Source organism: Chiloscyllium plagiosum, unplaced genomic scaffold (assembly GCF_037043375.1).
Source record: "Chiloscyllium plagiosum isolate Xiang-an unplaced genomic scaffold, Cpla_swu_hap1 HiC_scaffold_11, whole genome shotgun sequence".
Taxonomy (NCBI): domain Eukaryota; kingdom Metazoa; phylum Chordata; class Chondrichthyes; order Orectolobiformes; family Hemiscylliidae; genus Chiloscyllium; species Chiloscyllium plagiosum.
The window spans coordinates 48,845,112-48,865,400 of NW_028270149.1; the positions used below are offsets into that span (position 1 = coordinate 48,845,112).

Genomic DNA, 20,289 nt, shown 5'->3' on the forward strand with positions numbered 1-20,289 from the left:
TAAATTGGTCCATGCATAAAGCATTAATGGATGAGTTATATAATCTGTCAATGTTGCTGCAAAAGCTAAATGAAAAAGAGGAGTCTCATAGTCGGGTCAATAAATGCTTAATTTGCCAATATATCCAACTAAAGGTAGAGTAGCAATTAAAAAGAAAATTTGAAATAATTACATAAAATAGAAGCATTAAAAGCAGAAGCAGCTGTTAACTTTAAAATATTCTCAGCCCATGTCAAGTACAGCGCCTGTTTTTGTTTGCCAAGATACAATGTTGACATTTAAGGTCCAGAGACAATGGAGAGAAATCAAAATCATGATTTATCTGTAACACAACCTATCTTTGCCTCTAATCCCTTAATAATTTTGGGTAACAAAAATCTATCAAACACAGATTTAAATTTAACAAGTGTCCCAGCTCCAATTACTGTTTATGGGAGAGAGTTCTGAACCTCAATCACCCTTGGGATGTTTGTATATTTTCATTATTGAAAGGCCAGACTATTTTTTTTGAAACTGTGACCTAGAGTCTTGAAATACAGAAATAATTCCTCTCTCTCTACTCAATCTGCTCCTTAATATCTTGTAAAGGTGATCAATCTAGTTAGAAAAATGTAAACACAGTATAATACCCAAAATTATATTTCAGTTAAGACAAGCAAATTTAAGCTTATTAAAAGCAAACAATACCTACATCAGTTATGTTTATAAAAATATTAATATGTCCAGAATGTTTTGAAAATATAAAAATGAACATTTTGCAGAAGGGATGACCATTTATTCCTTTGAGCCTTCTGTACCAATCACTGAGATCATGACTTAACTTCTATCTCAATTCTACTTTCCAATAATATTCAGAGACCTTTAAAACCCTCAGTACACAAATACTCAACTGAGCCTTGAATGTACACAACAACTGAGGATTTCCCTTCGGTTGACAATTCCAGATATTCACAACTGTTTGAATGAGAATGTTTTATCACTTCAGTCATAAGTTGTTGTTGCCCTTTGGTCTGAGACGATGTCTCCTAGATCCAAGCACTCCAGCCAGGCAAAACATTCTCCTAGCATCTATCCAGTCAAACTTTCTAAGCAGTTTCCACATTTCAATTAAGAAGAGCACTTATTCATCTAAAATTTAGAGAAAATAGGCTTTGACGTATGGGGAAAAATTAAGTAGACTATCAGTTCATCTTTGCAGTCAGTCTAGTGAATGTTTGTTACAACCTCTTCTAAGGCAAATACATTCTTCTTTAGGTAAGGAGACCAAAACTGCACAAAGTACGCCAAGTGTGGCCTCAAGGCTCTATGTAACTGCAGTAAGAATTTTTTAAAATGTTTAATTCTAACACCTTTATTATAAAGGCCAACATGCTGTCCTAATTCTTGCTGAATCGCAAGTTAACTTTGTGACTTGTGTACAAAATCACTGACTTTCATCTGATTACCAATACTAAAAATATATTCTGCTTTTCTGTTTTCCCACCAAAGTGAATAATTTCTCACTTCTCTGCATTATATTCCATTTGCTTTGTTGTTCTCCATCTCACTTAATATATTTATACCCCCTTGCAAATTTTTAATCCTCTTCCAACCTTTATATTATGCTCAATTCCCTGATTATTTCTATATAATCTGTCCAACACTGCAAATTTAATTACCACTTACACTCGTTTTTTGACCTTTATTGTTTTAATTTTACACCTAAATTGATTTTAGGTTTTGATTTTTCAAGATCCTTTCTCTCCACTGCAGTTTACCCCCTCTGTTTATTATTAGGGGTAACCCTCCACCTTTCCATTTTGCCTAACTCTTGCAAAAGTCATGACTCCTGAACTATACAGTTGCCAACTTTGGTAACTTTATAGTCAGATCTTACTATGTCAAAACAATTTATTCATATCTAATTGAAAGTACATGGTTAGGAAGTACATGGTTAGGGTGTACATTTATCAGATGCACTAATGGTATCCAGTCCACAAACCTTCTTTATTATTACATTGAGGAATTGGGAAAAACAGAACATTTTCAATACTTTCTAATTGAAATTATAACTGTTAGTGCATGAATGAAAAGCTATATCAAAGGTCCTAACCATATGAAAGCAAAGTAGTATGGTTGCTGCAGATCCGAAATAAAAACAGAAAATGTTGGAGAAAATTAGCAGGGCTGGCAAGACCTTTGGAGAGAGAGAGAGAAAGATTCAACCTCCCAACTTCCTACCAAGATGTTTGCATGATAGATTGTTGCAATCTTGGAAAACATTTTGAAATTCCTTTGAATTTCAAACTTGGTTATGCACTTTCCAAAGTCTTTATTCTTTGATTCTTCATTTCGATTTCTATTCATGTTGTCTTGTATGCCTATGAAATTATTGTTTGTTATTACATTGTTATTTTGCCTGAATCACTTCTTTTGGAATCACAACATTGAGTATTACTGGTGCAACCATCTGATACACTGTAAATCAGCATAACACTCTAAATTCAAAGCACTTTTTAGTTAATTATATCCAGGTAGAGGTAGATTCTGACCATCTTTTGCCTCAAAGAATGTGTAAGAGAGTGTGATTGTGTCTACTCGTGCCATTCCTGGATCTTCTGCAAATTCAGGGTCAATATAAAAAAAAACTGGCATATCCACTTCTTCATGAGGATTCAGTCGTTGCTCTTCAAAACAGAAACACTGAAAGAAAGAGGCATTGTAAATGAAAGTTAGTAGATCTTTTACCAACACATATTAGATCAAGCATATAGAAGGGATAAAGGATTCTACTACCATTATATCTCCACCTCTTAAGTTCACAACGTCATTCTCAATCAATTTTAGCTCCTGCTTTGGTAAGAATACTGAAGCAGGGAATGAAGAGCGGCAAGTATTGTGAAATAGTATCACAAATTGTCATAATGGATGCTACTTGATGAATCACCTGAAAGACAGCATTGGTTTCTCTCTGTACATTTCCCTGATCAAACTACAACTTGATCATTGAGCCCAGTTCAGAATCACAGAGATGGAGAGACTTTCGAACTCTGGGGAATATGCAAAGATACAACATCAATTTTTAGTGCCAAAGGACTGACCTACAAGTTAGGTTTTTCAACCTCAATGGGAATTAACTGACAGGAACCTAAACATGCTAAAACAAAAGGTTAATCTATATATTTATGTCAAATTAAATCGTACAGTGTAATAATAATGGCAAGTTTAAATAAGAAAAGAAAACTGTAGACTAATTTCAGGAAGCTTGTCTTCAAATTAAGTGTGATCAATTTGTGGAAAATACTTCAAGGTCTGGTGGTCACAGTAATAAAATGAAAATTATTCACAAACATGAGATACTGCACTTTGGAAATATAAGGGATGATGGGAAAGGGCACTTTTTCTACATTGAAAGGGTGAGAGGCCTTCCTCATCCACGACTACCACATAAATTACAACAACGTAATCACATTTTAAAACTGAGTGGAGCTAATTGTAATGAAACCTTATCATTTCATTTGATTACACTTCAACAGTAATGTTCTGATGCTACAAAAACTAGAAGATCAGATTACAGGCTGTAATACATACAAATTATTGTTCAAAGAATAGTGAATTTTCTTTAATATTTTATTACTATTGTGTATCAGAAGAACGCAACATGTGATTTTTTTGTGCTCGAGATATTGCATGCATCACTCGATGTAATACATGAGCTGCAAAGCTTTTTTTTAAAAGTTGGAGTGTGATTTAAGGAAATAGAAAAGCATTACTTAAAACAAGACTGAAAAAAAATGCTGAATTACCATGCTGGGTGTCCTCACTTTTTGCTTACTCCAATGATGGCAGAGACTGGGAGGAGTCCTTGTGCTTAGGATGACTCAATTGATTGCAATGGATACAGTAATTGTAAACTTAATGAGAGCTGACCCAGCACCGCTTGGCCCTGGGAGAATGACATCTCAACTAAATTTGCAAAATGGCTAATGATTTGCAAACTGATGTACAGGGCCAGATGGTTGCAGACTTGCTCCCAGGCTAAACCATAGCTGTAAGATACTGTTGAAATTAATTAATACAAAGATACCCAGTAAGATGGGCAGTTTGTTTTGAATATTTGTTCCATAGACTTTACAATACCATATCTTGTTGAAACAAACTGACCAAACTGCAATTCTAGGTCTGAGGAGATGAGATGTGTAAGGCAAGAGCTTTAATAAAATATATAAACCACAAGAATTACTTGCATTTCTACAGTGTCTTTAATATTAAACACCGTTCTAAGACAAACAAGCGGTCCCTGGAAATGTGTCAGTATTTGCACAGGGTCTTTGAGTGTGCAGAAACCAAACCCACACAATGACATAAAAAGTACTGCCTTAGGAAAGTAAAATTGCATTTGTAGTCACAGTAGTTAAAATCAGAAGATTGCATGAAAGTTGGCAGGGCTTCCCACAACTGAGAAACACAGAATGGGCAACGGCTGCCCTTGGCTAGTGTGGCAGAACAAGGCTAACAGTAACATTTCTAGGTTGCTGAGTGTGCATAAAACATAGATAATAACATTTAACTCTTGATTCAGCTTACGCATAAGACATAGATAACAACATTAACAATAGCAACTCAAGGTTGCAGCTGATGCATCACAAGGATTCAAACGGTATTCATACAGTAAATACCACTTATCACTGCCTAGAGAAAATGAATACAGAGATTAGCAGACTTTGAAATGTGGACTGAATGAACACATTAAGACAACTTGTTAGCTAAAGAATTCTAACATTAGAATTCTAACAATCACCTAATCATGTAACTTTGTTGGAACTGATCAAAAATCAATATTCTTTTCTATTTCCTGTAATGAGAAATAATAGGCAAATACTGAATTAATTGGCAGTTAACATGGTATGGCTGGCAAATGTTCCTTGAATATAGTATCCATTGTGGAAAACCTCAGGAAAGAAGATAAGAATCTGGAAGACATCCTGAAAGACAAGCCTGTCCATTTCTTTGTTGTTTTGCTGAAGCAAGCTTAAATTGCTGTATTGGAGAGCCAATTATAGATGGATAACTCAACGCTGCTGACCAATAATAATCAAAGCGGGGGAGATGCACTCTCAGTGTATATTGTATAATTTAAGACATTCTGAAGCTTTTGGTTTGCCTTTTTTGCTGTATGTTGTAATTGAGCTATAAATCACAATAAGGGTCACCTGAATCTGCCCCACATCTGGAACTCTCACTGAAAATATGAAATTTAACAAAAGCATTTAAAAAATCTTTTACTTCTAGCATGTGACTAATTTTATTCATACCTGTATTTTATTGAAATACTGTCCTGCATCGAACGGTACAACATTGTAAGTAGAAATACCAATGACTGGTATGTCAGTAGGATTTTTCGCTTTATAGAATGCCAAAGCTGTTTCTCCAGGAACAACCTGGGATGAAATTAAAACAAAGATAACATTCTCACATAACATAACTCTCTTACTCATTAGTACTGCTGCACGAGTATTAATAATTAGAAGGCATGGAATTCAAGAAATCTATCAGCTATTCAAAAAAATTATGGTCCATATTATACAACAGTGCTACCTTGACAACATAACAGGAATTTCACAAACAGTGGCAAATGACAGTGTGTGTACAACATTTGCAGAAGATCCGTTTTTGCCCATGGATCTACAAATGGATTTATTAGTCTTACAATTTTGTTGATCTCATGTCTAGGGAATCAAGACATCCAGGCCTGGTCTGTTTCCTAGGTATAATTTATCTTGTTAATTTAAACACCGGAATATACATATAAACATGCATTCATGATTCCAGTATTAGTTCTTATGAATAGCGATTTGCTCATAATTAAATCCCATCTTTGCAGATAAATAGGCGCAAAAAAAAAGGGAAAACATGAAGTTGTTCACTTTGAAAGAATGAATACAAACTTACAGTATTACTAAATGGACAATTACTCTAGAATTTTGATGTGCACAGAGATCTAGATGTTCCAGCTCTTGAATCCCAAAAGGCTACCATATCGGTATGCAGGTAATTGAGAACGCTAATGGAATACTAGCCTTCATTATGACTTGAATTGAACTAAAGAAAGGATGTTATACAGAGCATTGATGAGACCAGATTTCGAATGATATATGAAGTTTTGGTCTTATTCTTTAAGGAAGCATGTAAATTGGACTGTTGGAGGCAGTTTAGAGGAGGTTTAATAGATTGATAAAAGTAAATGGTTTTACATATTTAAAAAAAGGTTGAACAAACTGGACTTGCTCCCAGTGACGTTTAGATGACTAGGGGTTTGGCAGGATTTGATTCACGTTAGAAAAATCTTGAACAGTCTTGGTAAGGTGAAAGGATGTTTCGTTTGCGGGTTAGTCCAGAATTAAGGTTCACTGTTTAAAAATCAGGGGCTGTTCTTTTAGGATAAAGATGAGAAACATTCTTTTTCTCTAAAATGGTTGTGAAATTTGATCTTTCTACCTCAGAATTCTTTCTGGGACAAAGGTAATGTAAGGAACTACATACATTTCCTTTTTGAACTATAAACTGGAATGAAAGTTGGAGACTGCTACATAACTGAAATGCTAGAAAAGTTTTGTGACTTGAAAAATCAAATGATGCACATTGTTAGCTATAAAAGACTTTGTTGCTCCAAGAGCAACAAGATGGTTAGAATCATTAACACAGAACATCACCAGGAATTTCTGAGTTAAGGAGAAGCTGCTTGACAACATTTGTCAAACTGCAGTTTGCTAAAGGCTTAAGAGAGCTGTACAACCAGAAAAATCCAGAACTTGCAAATGCAAAATATTTCTCTCCTTTCTCTGAGAGTGAAAAGACAAAAAAACATTAGAAGAAACAATTCTAGTGTAAAACAAGACCTCAGCCCATCTGATCATTCATATATTTGATAAATGACCACTGTTCTTTGGACAATAGCATGTCATCATTGCTAAAATCCAAAGAATTGAGAAACAATTTCCCCACCCTTGTCATCTGGACTTGGAGCTCTAGAAAATGATTTCCTGTCCATATTCTGCCACCCACAATATTTGTCTTAAATCCTTTCGATTTTGCCATTTGTCTATTTTATTTATGAATGTGTGTGTTTTGGAGCTTAAGAAAATACATTTTAAATTGCATTATTGTGACGTAGTAATCCTTTCCTTTTCTCTGTCATATATGCTATTCTGGCGGCATGGTGGCTCAGTGGTTAGCACTGTTGCCTCAGCATCAGGGACACAGGTTTGATTCCCGCCTTGGGCGACTGTCTGTGCACATTCTCCGTGTCTGCATGAGTTTTCTCTGGGTGCTTCGGTTTCCTCCCACAATCCAAAGATGTGCAGGGTAGGTGAATTAGCCATGCTAAATTGCCCATAGTGGTCAGGGATGTGCAGGTTAGGTGCATTCGTCAAGGGTAAATGTAGAGTAGTAGGGGAATGGGTCTGGGTGGGTTACTGTTCAGAGGGTCGTTGTGGACTTGTTGGGCCGAAGGGCCTGTTTCCACACTGTAGGGATTCTATGATTCTATATTAACGTTAATGTTTATTTACAATAAATAGATATTTCTTCTGTTAATGATAAAGTCTGCTGTGAATCATTTTTGTCCTGAGTAGTCAGGAAAATATATCATCATTGAACTTATTTGGTATCACTGCTCGTACTATAAGTTCACATCTATCAGAGCTCTACTTGTTTTAACTCACGTAGATTTCAGTTTGCTGGGGTCTAAAATTCCATTGCAGACTGGCATGGACATCTGCATTGAAAGTGACTTTAATGATTCGATCCTTCACAGGTTCCATGGTTTCTACTTGATCCACATTGTGACCAGCTACTGCAGTCCCTCCTAGTCCTGTAGCCTGAAAATAGACAATCAATGCTAAAATGTTTGACAGAAGAATACTTCTTAAAGTTTGGAAATTCTGATATTTAACATTTTATGCAGCACTGTTGACCAAACACTGATAGTTGATCTGTCGTGATAGTTTTTGAATTAGCATTTTTTGTTTTGGCACATAAAATGAAAATACATCACAGATAAATGTGTCTAAGCATTGCAACCTGTAAAACCACCTTGCCTCACTATTGCATTGTAACTGTTCCAATTATTTAACTTTTACTACACCAGTTTCACAAAGATTACTTTTAACAAAAATAAAACTTAACATCTACCTGCGATTTTCTATGACAAAAATTCCATGCTAACTTTTATTTTAAACACCGAGATGAGTTCACTTAACAATAGGTCAGCCAATTAACTTGTTTTGTTAACATTACTGGCAAAAGTTTTATGGGTTTGATTTGAGCAAGACCGAAAGATGTAATGTCCTACAAAAGGATTATCTCACAACAATCACTGCCATCACCATCTCTTTGTAAATATTCATTTCAAAAACATTATTGTCTTTAATGTAGTTTTTAACACATGAATGGCATCACCTTACAGAATTAAACCCAACTCTAAGAAGAAAGAAGCATTAATGGGAACAAATAACCTTGGCTATTTAGCTCCTTGAGTCTGTTTTCACAATTTAATTAGATTATGGTCAAACTTTGACCTAATTCCATACACTTACAACTGCCAAAATTCTTTGATACTTTTTCTTAATCAAAGATCTTCATCTCATAATTAAAAATAACAATTGACCCAGCAGTTATGCTATTAGCATGAACTGTAATGGGACTCCTTTATAATGTCAAATTAATATCACTGCTCCTTTCAGTTCTTCCATTTTTGTATTGTCATATTTATTAGTATAATTTAGGACCAAGAAGTACTGAGCATTGCATTCTAACATTATTTTTCTGATTTACTATTTTAGACTGCAATTCCTATTAGAAACTTACTTTAATTAGAATTATGGATTCTGCTGAACTCTTAAGGTCAACATATTAAATCATTTACATTTCATTATCCTTCACAAGTAATGATACTAAACTCCCATGAAGCAGACCATTTTGTTTCTCGTTCTAACAAAAGACAAACATCAATGCAGCATCTTGCATCACCACAACATCAGAAGGCTCTGCACGCAATAAATAACTTCAGGAATAATATTCTTTTTGGAGGTAAACACAACAACCACTCCATCTCATCATTACTGATGAAAAATGAGTAATTGGTGTTGGCTGCAGAAAGATGATGGCCACGTTTCCAGGAGAAAAGCTGCCGTGGAACCTGATTAGGGAGAAGTGATTTTTGTTTGTCATAAGTCTGTAAGAATTTACTCTCCCAGGAATTTTTCACCTTCTAGTTTTTACTTTCTCTATTTAGGAATGAAGTATAGCTAATTATATTTAAAGAAACAAAATAGATGCATCTATGTGCTGCAGTGGTTAGCACTGCTGCCTCACAGTGCCAGGGACCCGGGCTCGATTCCAGCCATGGCTGTGCCTGCTTGGGTTTCCTCCCACAGTCCAAAGATGTGCTTGTTAGGTGTATTGGCCATGCTAAATTGCCCATAGTGTCCAGTGATGTGCAAGCTAGATGGAGTAGTCATGGTAAATGCAGAATAACAGGGTTAGGATTGGGGGGTTAGATTTGGGCGGGATGCTCTTTGGAGGGTCAGTGTGGACTCAACGGCCTATTTCCACACTGTGGGGATTCTATGATTTCTATATTCTTTCTGTCTGAACTCTGTCCATGATCAACTCTGATGCACCTTATATCGTTTCTGCTAGCTCTCATGAGTCTCACATTTGAGACCTAGCATATGTGACCCCTCAATTATTTCCAGCGTTTGATTTATTTGGGGTGGGACAGGGAATTTCTCTGGTTGTTGTATTTGTATTAAAAAATATTTTACATGAGAATACAAGAACTAGGAGCAGGAGGAGGCAATTCAGGCTCTTGAATCCAGTACAATCATGTCTAATTTCATTTTAGCTTAAACTCCACTTCCCTGCCCACTCTCCACAACCATTTAACAAATTATTAATTAAAAATCTTTCAAACTCCTCCTTAAATTTATTCAATAACTCAGCATCCACCACACTCTGAGGTTGGAAATTCCACAGAATCACCCGAGGAGAGAAGTAATTCTTCCTCATGTCCATGTTAAATCTGCCAACCCTCAGCCAAAAACTATGGTCTCTTGTCCTAGTTTGCCTTACAAGAGGGAAAAAGTGAGGACTGCAGATACTGGAGATCAGAGCTGAAAATGTGTTGCTGGAAAAGCGCAGCAGGTCAGGCAGCATCCAAGGAGCAGGAGAATCGACATTTTGGGCATGAGCCCTTCTTCAGGACCTTTCCAAACCCCTTTATTGCTTTACGTACCTCAATTAGATTGCATCTTTCTGAACTCCAGTGAGCACAGGTCTTAGCTGCTCAATGTTCTAGACTTCATCTCGTGAGTCATTTAATACTAACAAGACTGTCTCACCATGAAGGAGTTTTGTAACAGTCAGTCAAGAGCAGTATTTAATATCAGTCCACGAGCTTCGACATGCCCAGTTAGCTGTTTGACGATTTTACTTTAAAAATAAGACAAGGGAGGCAATGGCTTTAGTGGTACGACGGTTTGACTATTTTCTAGAAATTCAGCTAAACTTCTGGAGAGATCTTCCTTGGCTTGAATCTCACCTTGGCAGATAGCGAAATTTTTCAATTGAGAACATCTGTAATTAAGGATCTACTGAAGATCATTAACAATTGTCAACTGTCAAAAAAAAATCCATCTGGCTCACAAAGGTCCTTCAGGAAGGAAATCTGTCATCCTCACTTGGACTGGCCTACATGTAACGCCAGACCCACGGAGATATGGTAGACTCTCAAATGCCCTCGGAAATAATCTAGCAAGCCACTATCAATTGCTACAAAATCTCAACAAAGAAATTAAATCGGAAGGACCACCTGGAATCGACGTAGACATCAGAAAAGAAACTGCAGAAATAGCCCAGTCAATTCTGTAAAGTCCTCCTAATGACTAAGGCTACTACCAAAATTGGGAAAACTGTCTCACAGATTAGTCAAGCAACAAGTCATAGAATTGTGCAGCATGGAAACAGACTCTTCGGTTCAACTCTTCAATGCCTACCAGACATCTTAATTTAATCTAGTCCCATTTGCCAGCATTTGGCTCATATGCCTCTAAAGCCTTCCTATTCATGCACCCATCCAGATGCCTTTTAAATGTTGCATTTGTACTTTCCTCCACTACTTTATTTGGCAGCTCATTCCATACATGAACCAACCTCTCTGTAAACAAATTCCCCCTCGGTCCCTTTTAAATCTTTCCCCTCTCACCTTAAACCTATGCTCTCTAGTTTTGAACTTCCCCCACCTGGGAAGAAAACCTTGGCTATTCAAGCTATCCATGCCCCTCATGATTTTATAAATCTCTAAGGTCACCCCTCAGCCTCCGACACTCCAGGGAAAACAGTCCCACTCTATTCAGCCTCTCCCTATTGCTCAAACCCTCAACTGTGGCAACATCCTTGTAAATCTTTACTGCATCTTTTAAAGTTTAACAACATCCTTCATGTAGCAGGGAAACAGAATTGAACACAGTATTCCAAAAGTGGCCTAATAAATGTCCTGTACAACTGCAACATGACATTCCATTATCCTACACTCAATGCATTGACCAGTAAAGGAAGTATACCAAATGTCTCTACATTACCCTACTATCTGTGATGTCACTTCCATGGAATTACGAAGCTGCAACCCAAGATCTCAGTTCGGCAACACTCCCCAGGACCCTATCATTAAGTGTATAAGTCTTGCCCCGATTTGCGTTAACAAATTGCAACACCTCACGTTTTTCAAAATTATACTCCATGTGCCACTCTTCAGCTTCATGGCCCATCTGATCAAGGTTACATTATACTCTGAGGTAACTTTCTTCACTGTCCACTACACCACCAATTTTGGTGTCATCTGCGAACTTATTAACTATTCCTCTGATATTCACATTAAATCATTTATATAAATGACAAAAAGCAGTGGACCCAGCATTGTTCCTTGCGGTACATTGCTGGTCACAAGTCTCCAGTCCAAAATACAACCCTGCATCACCATCCTGTCTCCTACCCTCAAACCAATTTTATATCCAAATGGCTAGTTCACCCTGGATTCCATGTGATCTAACCTTGCTAACAAGTCTACCACAAGGAACCTTATCAAATGCCTAGCTGAAGTCCATATAGACAATGTCCACTGCTCTGCTTTCGTTAATCTTCTCTGTCACTTCCTCAAAAAACTCAAATCAAGTTACTCATGGAATCATACCTTACAGACAATTTTCCAAACACCTTTCCTCGATATTTCCTGTCCTACCAGCAGTACAGATCCTGATATGGAGGGGTCAAGTGTTGGGCTGCGGTGGACAAAGTCAGAAATCACACACCAGGTTATAGTCCAACAGGTTTATTTGAAATCACAAGCTTTCGGAGAGTAGTCCCTTCATCTGGTGAAGTAAGAGAGAAGCACACAGAACACAATGTATGGGCAGAGAGATCAAAAGATCACATAAATGATGTGAGTGGAATGTAAAATAATAAGCCTCTGCAGGTGACCAAGAGTGGTAGATGGCATGAGTAAAGTGCAAACAGCTGAATAACAAGTGAAGAGATGACCTATAATCAGACTGGTCATTTAGTTTATCTCCAGCACCACCTCATTTTTAATTTTTTGTAATTATCTCTCTACCTCATTTAGTCAGATTATTGGTCATCCATTCGCTTGTTATTCAGCTGTTGACAGTTTACTCACACTGTCTAACACTCTTGGTCACCTGTAGATACTTTCTATTTGAAACTCCACTCTCAAAATTTGTATGATCTTTTGATCTCTCTCTGCCCATAAATTCTGTGTTCTGTGTGCTTCACTCTCACTTCACCAGATGAAAGGGCTATGCTCTGAAAGCTTATGATTTCAAATAAACCTGTTGGACTATAACCTGATTTCTGACTCAGTACAGATCCAGCAGAGGTGGAAGTACAGTGGTATACAATCGGGAGAGAGTTGCCCTGCAGTTCTCAACAATGACTCTGGACCCCTTGAAATCTCATGGGCAAGGAAACTCTTGCTGATTACCACGTACTGTCCTACCTCAGCTGATAAATCAGTACTCATTCATATTGAACAGCACTTGGAGGAAGCAATAAGGGTGGCAAGGGTACAAAATGCACTCTGGGTGGGAGATTACAATGCTCAGCATCAAGATTGACTCAGCAACAGCCTACTAATTGAGCTGGTCAGATCCTAAAGATACAGCTACTACATTGAGTCTGTGGCAGGTGGTGACGGAACCAACAAGTGGGAAAAACATACTTGACCTCATCCTTACCAATCTATCAGCTGCAGATGCACCTTTTCATGACAGTATCAATAAGAGTGACCACCGCATAGTCCTTGTGAAACCAAAGTCCTACCTTCACATTGAGAATAACTTCCATCCTGTTTTGTGGCACAATTACTGTGTTAAATGGGACACATTTTGAAACTTCAAATGCATCTAACAACTCACAACTAGGCATCCACGAGGTGCTGTTGGCTATCAATAGCAGCAGAATCCATCAATTGCAGCCACAATTTGCAACTTCATGGCCTGGCATATCCCCCACTAAACCATTGCTATCAAGCCAGGGATCAACCTTGTTTCAATGGAGAGTACAGTAGTACATGCCAGGAGCAGTACCAGGCAGGCTGAAAAATGAGCTACCAAAAGTACCACTTACATGCCAAACAGCATAAACAACAAATAATAAACAGAGCTAAGTGATCCCATAACTAACAGATCATATCTAAGCTCTGCAGTCCTGCCACATCCAGTTGGGAATGGTGGTGGAGAATGAAACAACTACTCTAGGAGACGGTTCCACATGTATCCTCAGCCACAATGATGGAAGAGCTTAATTCAATGCAAAAGATCGGGCTAAAGCATTTGCAGCAATCTTCAGCCAGAGGCATTAAGTGGATGATCCAATTCGGCCACCTCCAGTGGTCCCCAGCATTACTGATTTTAATCATCTGCCAAACTGATTCACTTCACATGACATCAAATAACAGTTGGAAGTACTGGACACTTGAACGGCTATGGGCCCTGACTATATTCCAGCAATAGCACTGAAAAGTTGTGCACCAGAACTTGCCACTCCACTAGCCAAGCTGGTATCTATCGGAGAAAATGGATAATTGCCCTGACATGTCCTGCACACAAAAAATAAAGGACAAATCCAACCCAGCCAATTATTGTCCCATCAGTCAACTCTCAATCTTCGTAAAGTGATGGAAGATGTCACCAACAATGCTATCAATCAGCACCTGCTCAGCAATAATTTGCTCAGTGATACCCAGTTTCGGTTCTGCCATGGCCACTCAGATCCTGACTCAATACAACCTTGATTCAAACATGGCCAAAAGAGCTGAATTCCAGAGGTGAGGTGACAGTGGCAGCCTTTGACATCGATGCCACATTTGACCAGTGTGGCACCAAGAAGTCTGAGCAAAATTGGAATCAATGGGTGTCAGAGGGCAAACTCTCTGCTGGTTGGAGTCATACTTGGCACAAAAGATGATGATCGTAGTTGTTGGAGGTCAGTCATTTCAGCTCCAGGACCTTTCTGCAGGATTTTCCCATGGTAATGTCCCCGAAGCCCAATTGTCTTCAACTGCTTTATCAATGACCTTTTGTCCATCATAAGGTCAGGAGTGGGGATGTTCGTTGATGACTGCATAATGTTCAGCATCATTTGGGATTCCTCAGATACTGAAATAGTTCATGTTCAAATGTAATAAGGACAAAATCCTAGCTTGGGTTGATGGCAAACAACATTCTTATCAAAGAAGTGACAACAAGAGCCAATCTAACCACCACTCGTTGACAGTTAATGGTGTTACCATCACTGAATCCCCCACAATCAAATTCCTTGGGGGTTATCATTGACTAGAAACTCAACTGGACCTGCCACATATACACAGTGGCTATAAGAGAAGGTCAGAATCTAGGAATACTGCAGTGAGTAACTCAGCTCCTGTCTCCCCAAAGCCTGTCCACCATTTACAAGGCATAAGTCAGGATGGAATATTCCCCACTTGTCTGGATGAGTGCAGCTCCAACAATGCTTAAGAAGTTTGACACCATTTAGGACAAAGGAGACTTCTTGATTGGCACCACATCCACAAGTACCCACACCTTCTGCTACTAATGCTCAGTCATAGAACATACTGTCTACAAGATGTACTGCAGAAATTCATCAAAATTCCTTAGATAGCACCTTGCAAACTCATAACCACCACCATCGAGAAGGACAAGAGCAGCAGATACATGGGAACACTATCACCTGTAAATTCCCTTCAAAGTCACTCACCATCCTGACTTGGAAATATATTGCCATTCCTTCACTGTTGCTGAGTCAAAATCCTGGAATTCCTTTCTTAAGGGTACTGGAGGTCAACATATAGCAGTAGCTCAAGAAGGTAGCTCATCACCACCTTTGTAACAACAATTACAGAAAGGCAATAATTTCTGGTCAGCCAGCAAAACATGCCCCACAAGTGAATTAATAAAACTAACTTAACAGCGTGAAAAACAAGTAATTTGCATTTGTTAATGTCTGAATATCCTATCAACTTAGTTATTAGGGACAAACACAAGATTTTACTGACCTGACAATAAAGTCTGTAGAGAGGTACAGCTGCATACGACATGCCAATCATTCCAATTGCTGTTGCCGCTATATATGTGAGCACAGTTTTATTCTTCTTCCTCCATGCTTCCTCCTGGCTCCGAGTAAAGGGATTTTGGTTCTTGATGCCTTGCATTGGCTGTTGCAAAGTCAGATAACTTGGTTTCCGAGAAGTATATCGATTAAATACTGAATACAGTCTTTGTGAGCCAGACTGTTGTAGTCTTCGTGCACAGGTATGACAAGAAGACATGACATACAGTCTTGAGATGCTTGTCCAACAGGACCACGTCATGCTGATTGTTAGTCAGACTGTTGTGTTAATATGTAATCTTTACTTCTTGGATGTTAATGGCAAACAGTAGTCTTCCTGCAATATCTGGAAATCAATATCAAAATGTTATCACATTTCCCTTTTTCGGTAAGTGCATTACACACGAATCATGGACTACAGTAATGCTATAATGCTTGCAAATTGAAATGCAGTCCACTTTTAATAAGACAGTCCCACAATACTAACAAGGCCAGAGTTCTCATCAATGTTATGTGTTAGTAGTAAACAAGGATGCAAAGCACACTAAAAAGGTATTTCATTTCATTAGTGAAGCCAAAAAATATTAAATTACACCTTAAACAATAATTCAAAGTCAAAGGATGAAGTTCTTTTTGGGCTCAAAACACTTGTTCAACATTGCATGGGTTAAGTTGGATAAAGTGTTTCCCCCCAAACAATTACCTTATAAAATGGCACTGGAAGGGTACAATATTGGGTATGGCATGGGTCACCATGGGTTAAACCCACATCAATTTATTTGCATAAGATTAATAAAATCTTAAAATGGGTTAAGCAATTATACAGAAAGAAGTAGGGAATTTAGATTAATGTTTAAATGAATAAGTTAGATTAATGAGTAAGATTCAGATATATAATTCAGTTATTCCTTTTCAAGTAAGTTCATTGAAGAGTGATATGAAACAAATTTAAAACATGCAGGCAAATTCAAAATGTTGATGCAGCAAGTACACACAATCCTGCAGATTAATGTTTCGGGTCATAGAATCATAGAGATGTACAGCATGGAAACAGACCTTTCGGTACAACCCGTCCATGCCAACCAGATATCCCAACCCAATCTAGTCCCACTTGCCAGCACCCGCCCACAAAAACCTTTCCGATTCATATAACCACCCAGATGAGTTTTAAATGTTGCAATTGTACTAGTCTCTACCACATTCTTTGGCAGCTCATTCCATACACGTATCACCCTCTGTTGCCCCCTTAGGTCTCTTTTATAATCTTTCCCCTCTCACCCTAAACCTTTGCCCTCTAGTTCTGGACTCCTTAACCGGAGGGAAAATACTTTATCTATTCATCCTAATCATACCCCTCATGATTTTAGAAACCTCTAAAAGGTCACCCCTCAGCCTCTGACACTCCAGGGAATACAGCCCCAATTTATTCAATCTCTCCCTATAGCTCAAATCCTCCAACCCTGGCAACATCCTTGTTAATGTTTTCTGAACCCTTTCAAGTTTCACAACATCCTTCTGATAGGAAGGAGACCAGAATTGTACAGAATATTCCAACAGTGGCCTAACTAATATCCTGTACAGCCACACCATGACCTCCTAACTCCTATACTTAATACTCTGACCAATAAAGGAGAGCATACCAAATGCCTTCTTTACCATCCTATCTACCTGTGACCCTATTTTCAAGGAGCTGTTAACCAAGGTCTCTTTGTTCAGCAACATTCCCTCAGACCTAACCATTAAGTGTATAAGTCTTACTAAGATTTGCTTTCCCAAAATACTGCACCTCGATTTTATCTGAATTAAACTCCATCTGCCATTCCTCAGCCCATTGGCCCATCTGATCAAGATCCCATTGTAATCTGAGGTAATCCTCTTTGCTGTCCACTACACCTCCAATTTTGGTGTCATCTGCAAACTTACGAACTATACCTCTTAAGCTCACATCCTAATCATTTATGTAAATGACAAAAAGTAGAAGACCCAGCACCGATCCTTGTGGCACTACACTGCTTACAAGCCTCCAGTCTGAAAAATAACCCTCCACCACCACCCTTTGAGCTAGTTCTGTATCCAAATGGCTAGTTCTCCCTGTATTCCATGAGATCTAAGCTGAAACTTTATTGCTGGAACAGCACAGCAGGTCAGGCAGCATCCAGGGAACAGGAGATTCGACGTTTCGGGCACAGGCCCTTCTTCAGGAATGATTCCTGAAGAAGGGCCTGTGCCCGAAACGTCGAATCTCCTGTTCCCTGGATGCTGCCTGACCTGCTGTGCTGTTCCAGCAATAAAGTTTCAGCTTTGATCTCCAGCGTCTGCAGACCTCACTTTCTCTTCCATGAGATCTAACCTTGCTAATCAGTGTCCCATGGGGAACCTTGTCGAACACCTTACTGAAGTCCATATAGATCACGTCCACCGCTCTGCCCTCATCAATCCTCTTTGTTACTTCTTCAAAAAGCTCAATCAAGTTTGAGAGACATGATTTCCCATGCACAAAACCATTTTGACTATCCCCAATCAGTCCTTGCCTTTCCAAATACATGTACATCCTGTCCCTCAGGATTCCCTCCAACAACTTGCCCACCACCACGTCAGGCTCACCAGTCTGTAGTTCCCTGGCTTGTCCTTACCACCTTTCTAAAACAGTGGCACCACGTTAGCCAACCTCCATTCTTTCGGCACCTCACCTGTGACTATTGATGATACAAATATCTCAGCAAGAGGCCCAGCAATCACTTCCCTACCTTCCCATAGAGTTCTAGGGTACACCTGATCAGGTCCTGGGAAGTTATCTACTTTTATGCTTTTCATGATATCCAGCATTTCCTCCTCCGTAATACGGGCATTTTTCAAGATGTTACCATCTAGTTCCCTAAATTCTATATTTCCATGTCCTTTTCCACAGTAAACACTGGTGCAAAACACTTGTTTAATATCTCCCCATCTGCTGCGGCTCCTTTGCTGATCTTTGAGGGGCCCTATTCTCTCCCTTTTCTCCTTTAATGTATTTGTAAAAACCTTTTGGATTCTCCCTAACCCTAGTTGCCCCTCCTTCCTTACCTCCCTTTCTGTCCTTCCAGTAGCATTTGTATACTGGAACATTAAGCTGCCAATCCTGTCCATCCCTGAGCCACATTTCTGTAATTGCTATGATATCCCATTCCCATGTTCCTAACCATGGCCTAAATTCATCTGCCTTCCTTGTTAAGCCTCTTGCATTGAAATAAATGTAAATTCTGAAGAATATTAACTCTGCTTTCTTCCAACAGATGCTGCTGGCCTACTGAGTTTCTCCATAGCAATTTATGTCATTGTACTTGCTTATAAAACTCTACTGTAAATGCTAGGATACCTCAAAGTGCTTTACTGCTAACAAAGTCATAGTGAAGAAGAGGCATTTTTGTTGAGTAGAAAACCCCACAACCAATCTGCACGAAGCAAGCTCCATAAAGTAATAATAAAGTGCTGGAGAAACTTACTAGATCTGGTAGTTGTGAGAGAAATAAAGTTCATATTTCGAGATCAACATGACTCTTCTACAGAAAAGCTGCTTTAGTAATGCAAAACTGGAGAATCTGTTTTTCTGGTCTTAACGGAGGGAGTAAGTATTAATTGATCAGGTTAGGAAGTAGAACTCCTTTTAAGTTTTCCAAAAAATAACTGCTTTAGGATTGTCTATATTCACTGAGAAGACCACAAGTCAGGCTCATTCCTCCCATTGACCAACCAGGTTATACCCTCTACCTGTGTTCACCTATTCCCCACCTCACCACCCTACTCCCCCACCCCCTTTATCTGCAGTTCCCCTTACACCCACTCCCAGTCCTGAGGAAGGGTTATGCCTGAAATGTTGACTTTTTCACCTCTTGATGCTGCCTGGCTTGCTGTGTTCTTCCAGCCACTTGCTTGTTTAATTGGATTCCAGAATCTGCAGTTTTTGCGTTTCTAATTTCACTGAGAAAGCTGTTTAATATCTCACCCAAAAATCATGAGGACATTGCAGTTGTATACCCAATTTGGAGATGGGCCTGATTAACTCGCTATTGGAACAAGGAAGAAATGCTCTCAGTGCCACTTGTGAAGTTCAAGATTTAATAAATTTTAACTTACTAGCAGCAGACAAGTAAGAATGACTGTACTTAATAAGGCCAATCTCCACGTTATGAATATTCCAAGCCGCTGCCCCACAACATTAAAATTCCCAGTGAGAACAGGTAGTCTGTACTAACCCACAAAACCCCGGCTACAAACTCCATCCATTCAATCTCACAGCTCTTCCTCATCACTCAGGTTGAGGAGCTTGATCTAAGGCCCAGGCCCAGAGACACACAAAAACGTTACACGCCCACTACCTCTGCCTAACTATTAAAAGGCCACAGCTTTGCAGACTGAACGTATGACTCAATGAGAAGTACATACAGAATAAAAACAAATACCCTGTTCTGACAGTCGAAGTTCACACAAAGCAAAATCTTTATAACTGTACATCAGCTTCCGGAACAGCCGCTGGTGATACTACATTACCCAGAATGCCAATCGGTCGCCGCGCATGTGCAGATCACGTGCACTCAGGCGGCTAATGGGACTACAATTCTCATGGGGGCTTGCGATAACCGGCGCATG

The 20,289-nt window shown here is 38.8% G+C and overlaps 1 protein-coding gene across 5 annotated transcripts; it reads right to left on the minus strand.

Moving 5' to 3' along the window:
• Positions 1–1,967: 1,967 nt before the first annotated feature.
• cox11 (cytochrome c oxidase assembly homolog 11 (yeast)) lies at positions 1,968–20,192 on the minus strand. Of its 5 annotated transcripts, XM_043704731.2 has the most exons (6): positions 20,103–20,150; positions 19,146–19,254; positions 15,611–16,009; positions 7,704–7,859; positions 5,295–5,420; positions 1,968–2,682 (listed from the first exon to the last, which is right to left on the minus strand). In XM_043704731.2, the coding sequence occupies exons 3-6, from the start codon at positions 15,923–15,925 to the stop codon at positions 2,500–2,502; spliced, it is 780 nt and encodes a 259-aa protein (XP_043560666.1). In that variant the 5' UTR covers positions 15,926–16,009; positions 19,146–19,254; positions 20,103–20,150; the 3' UTR covers positions 1,968–2,499. The 5 variants fall into 5 exon arrangements, with proteins under 5 accessions (XP_043560666.1, XP_043560665.1, XP_043560667.1 ...); XM_043704730.2 differs by lacking the exon at positions 19,146–19,254 and having other exon boundaries at positions 20,103–20,192; XM_043704732.2 differs by lacking the exon at positions 19,146–19,254 and having other exon boundaries at positions 20,086–20,183.
• Between the last annotated feature and the right edge of the window lie 97 nt (positions 20,193–20,289).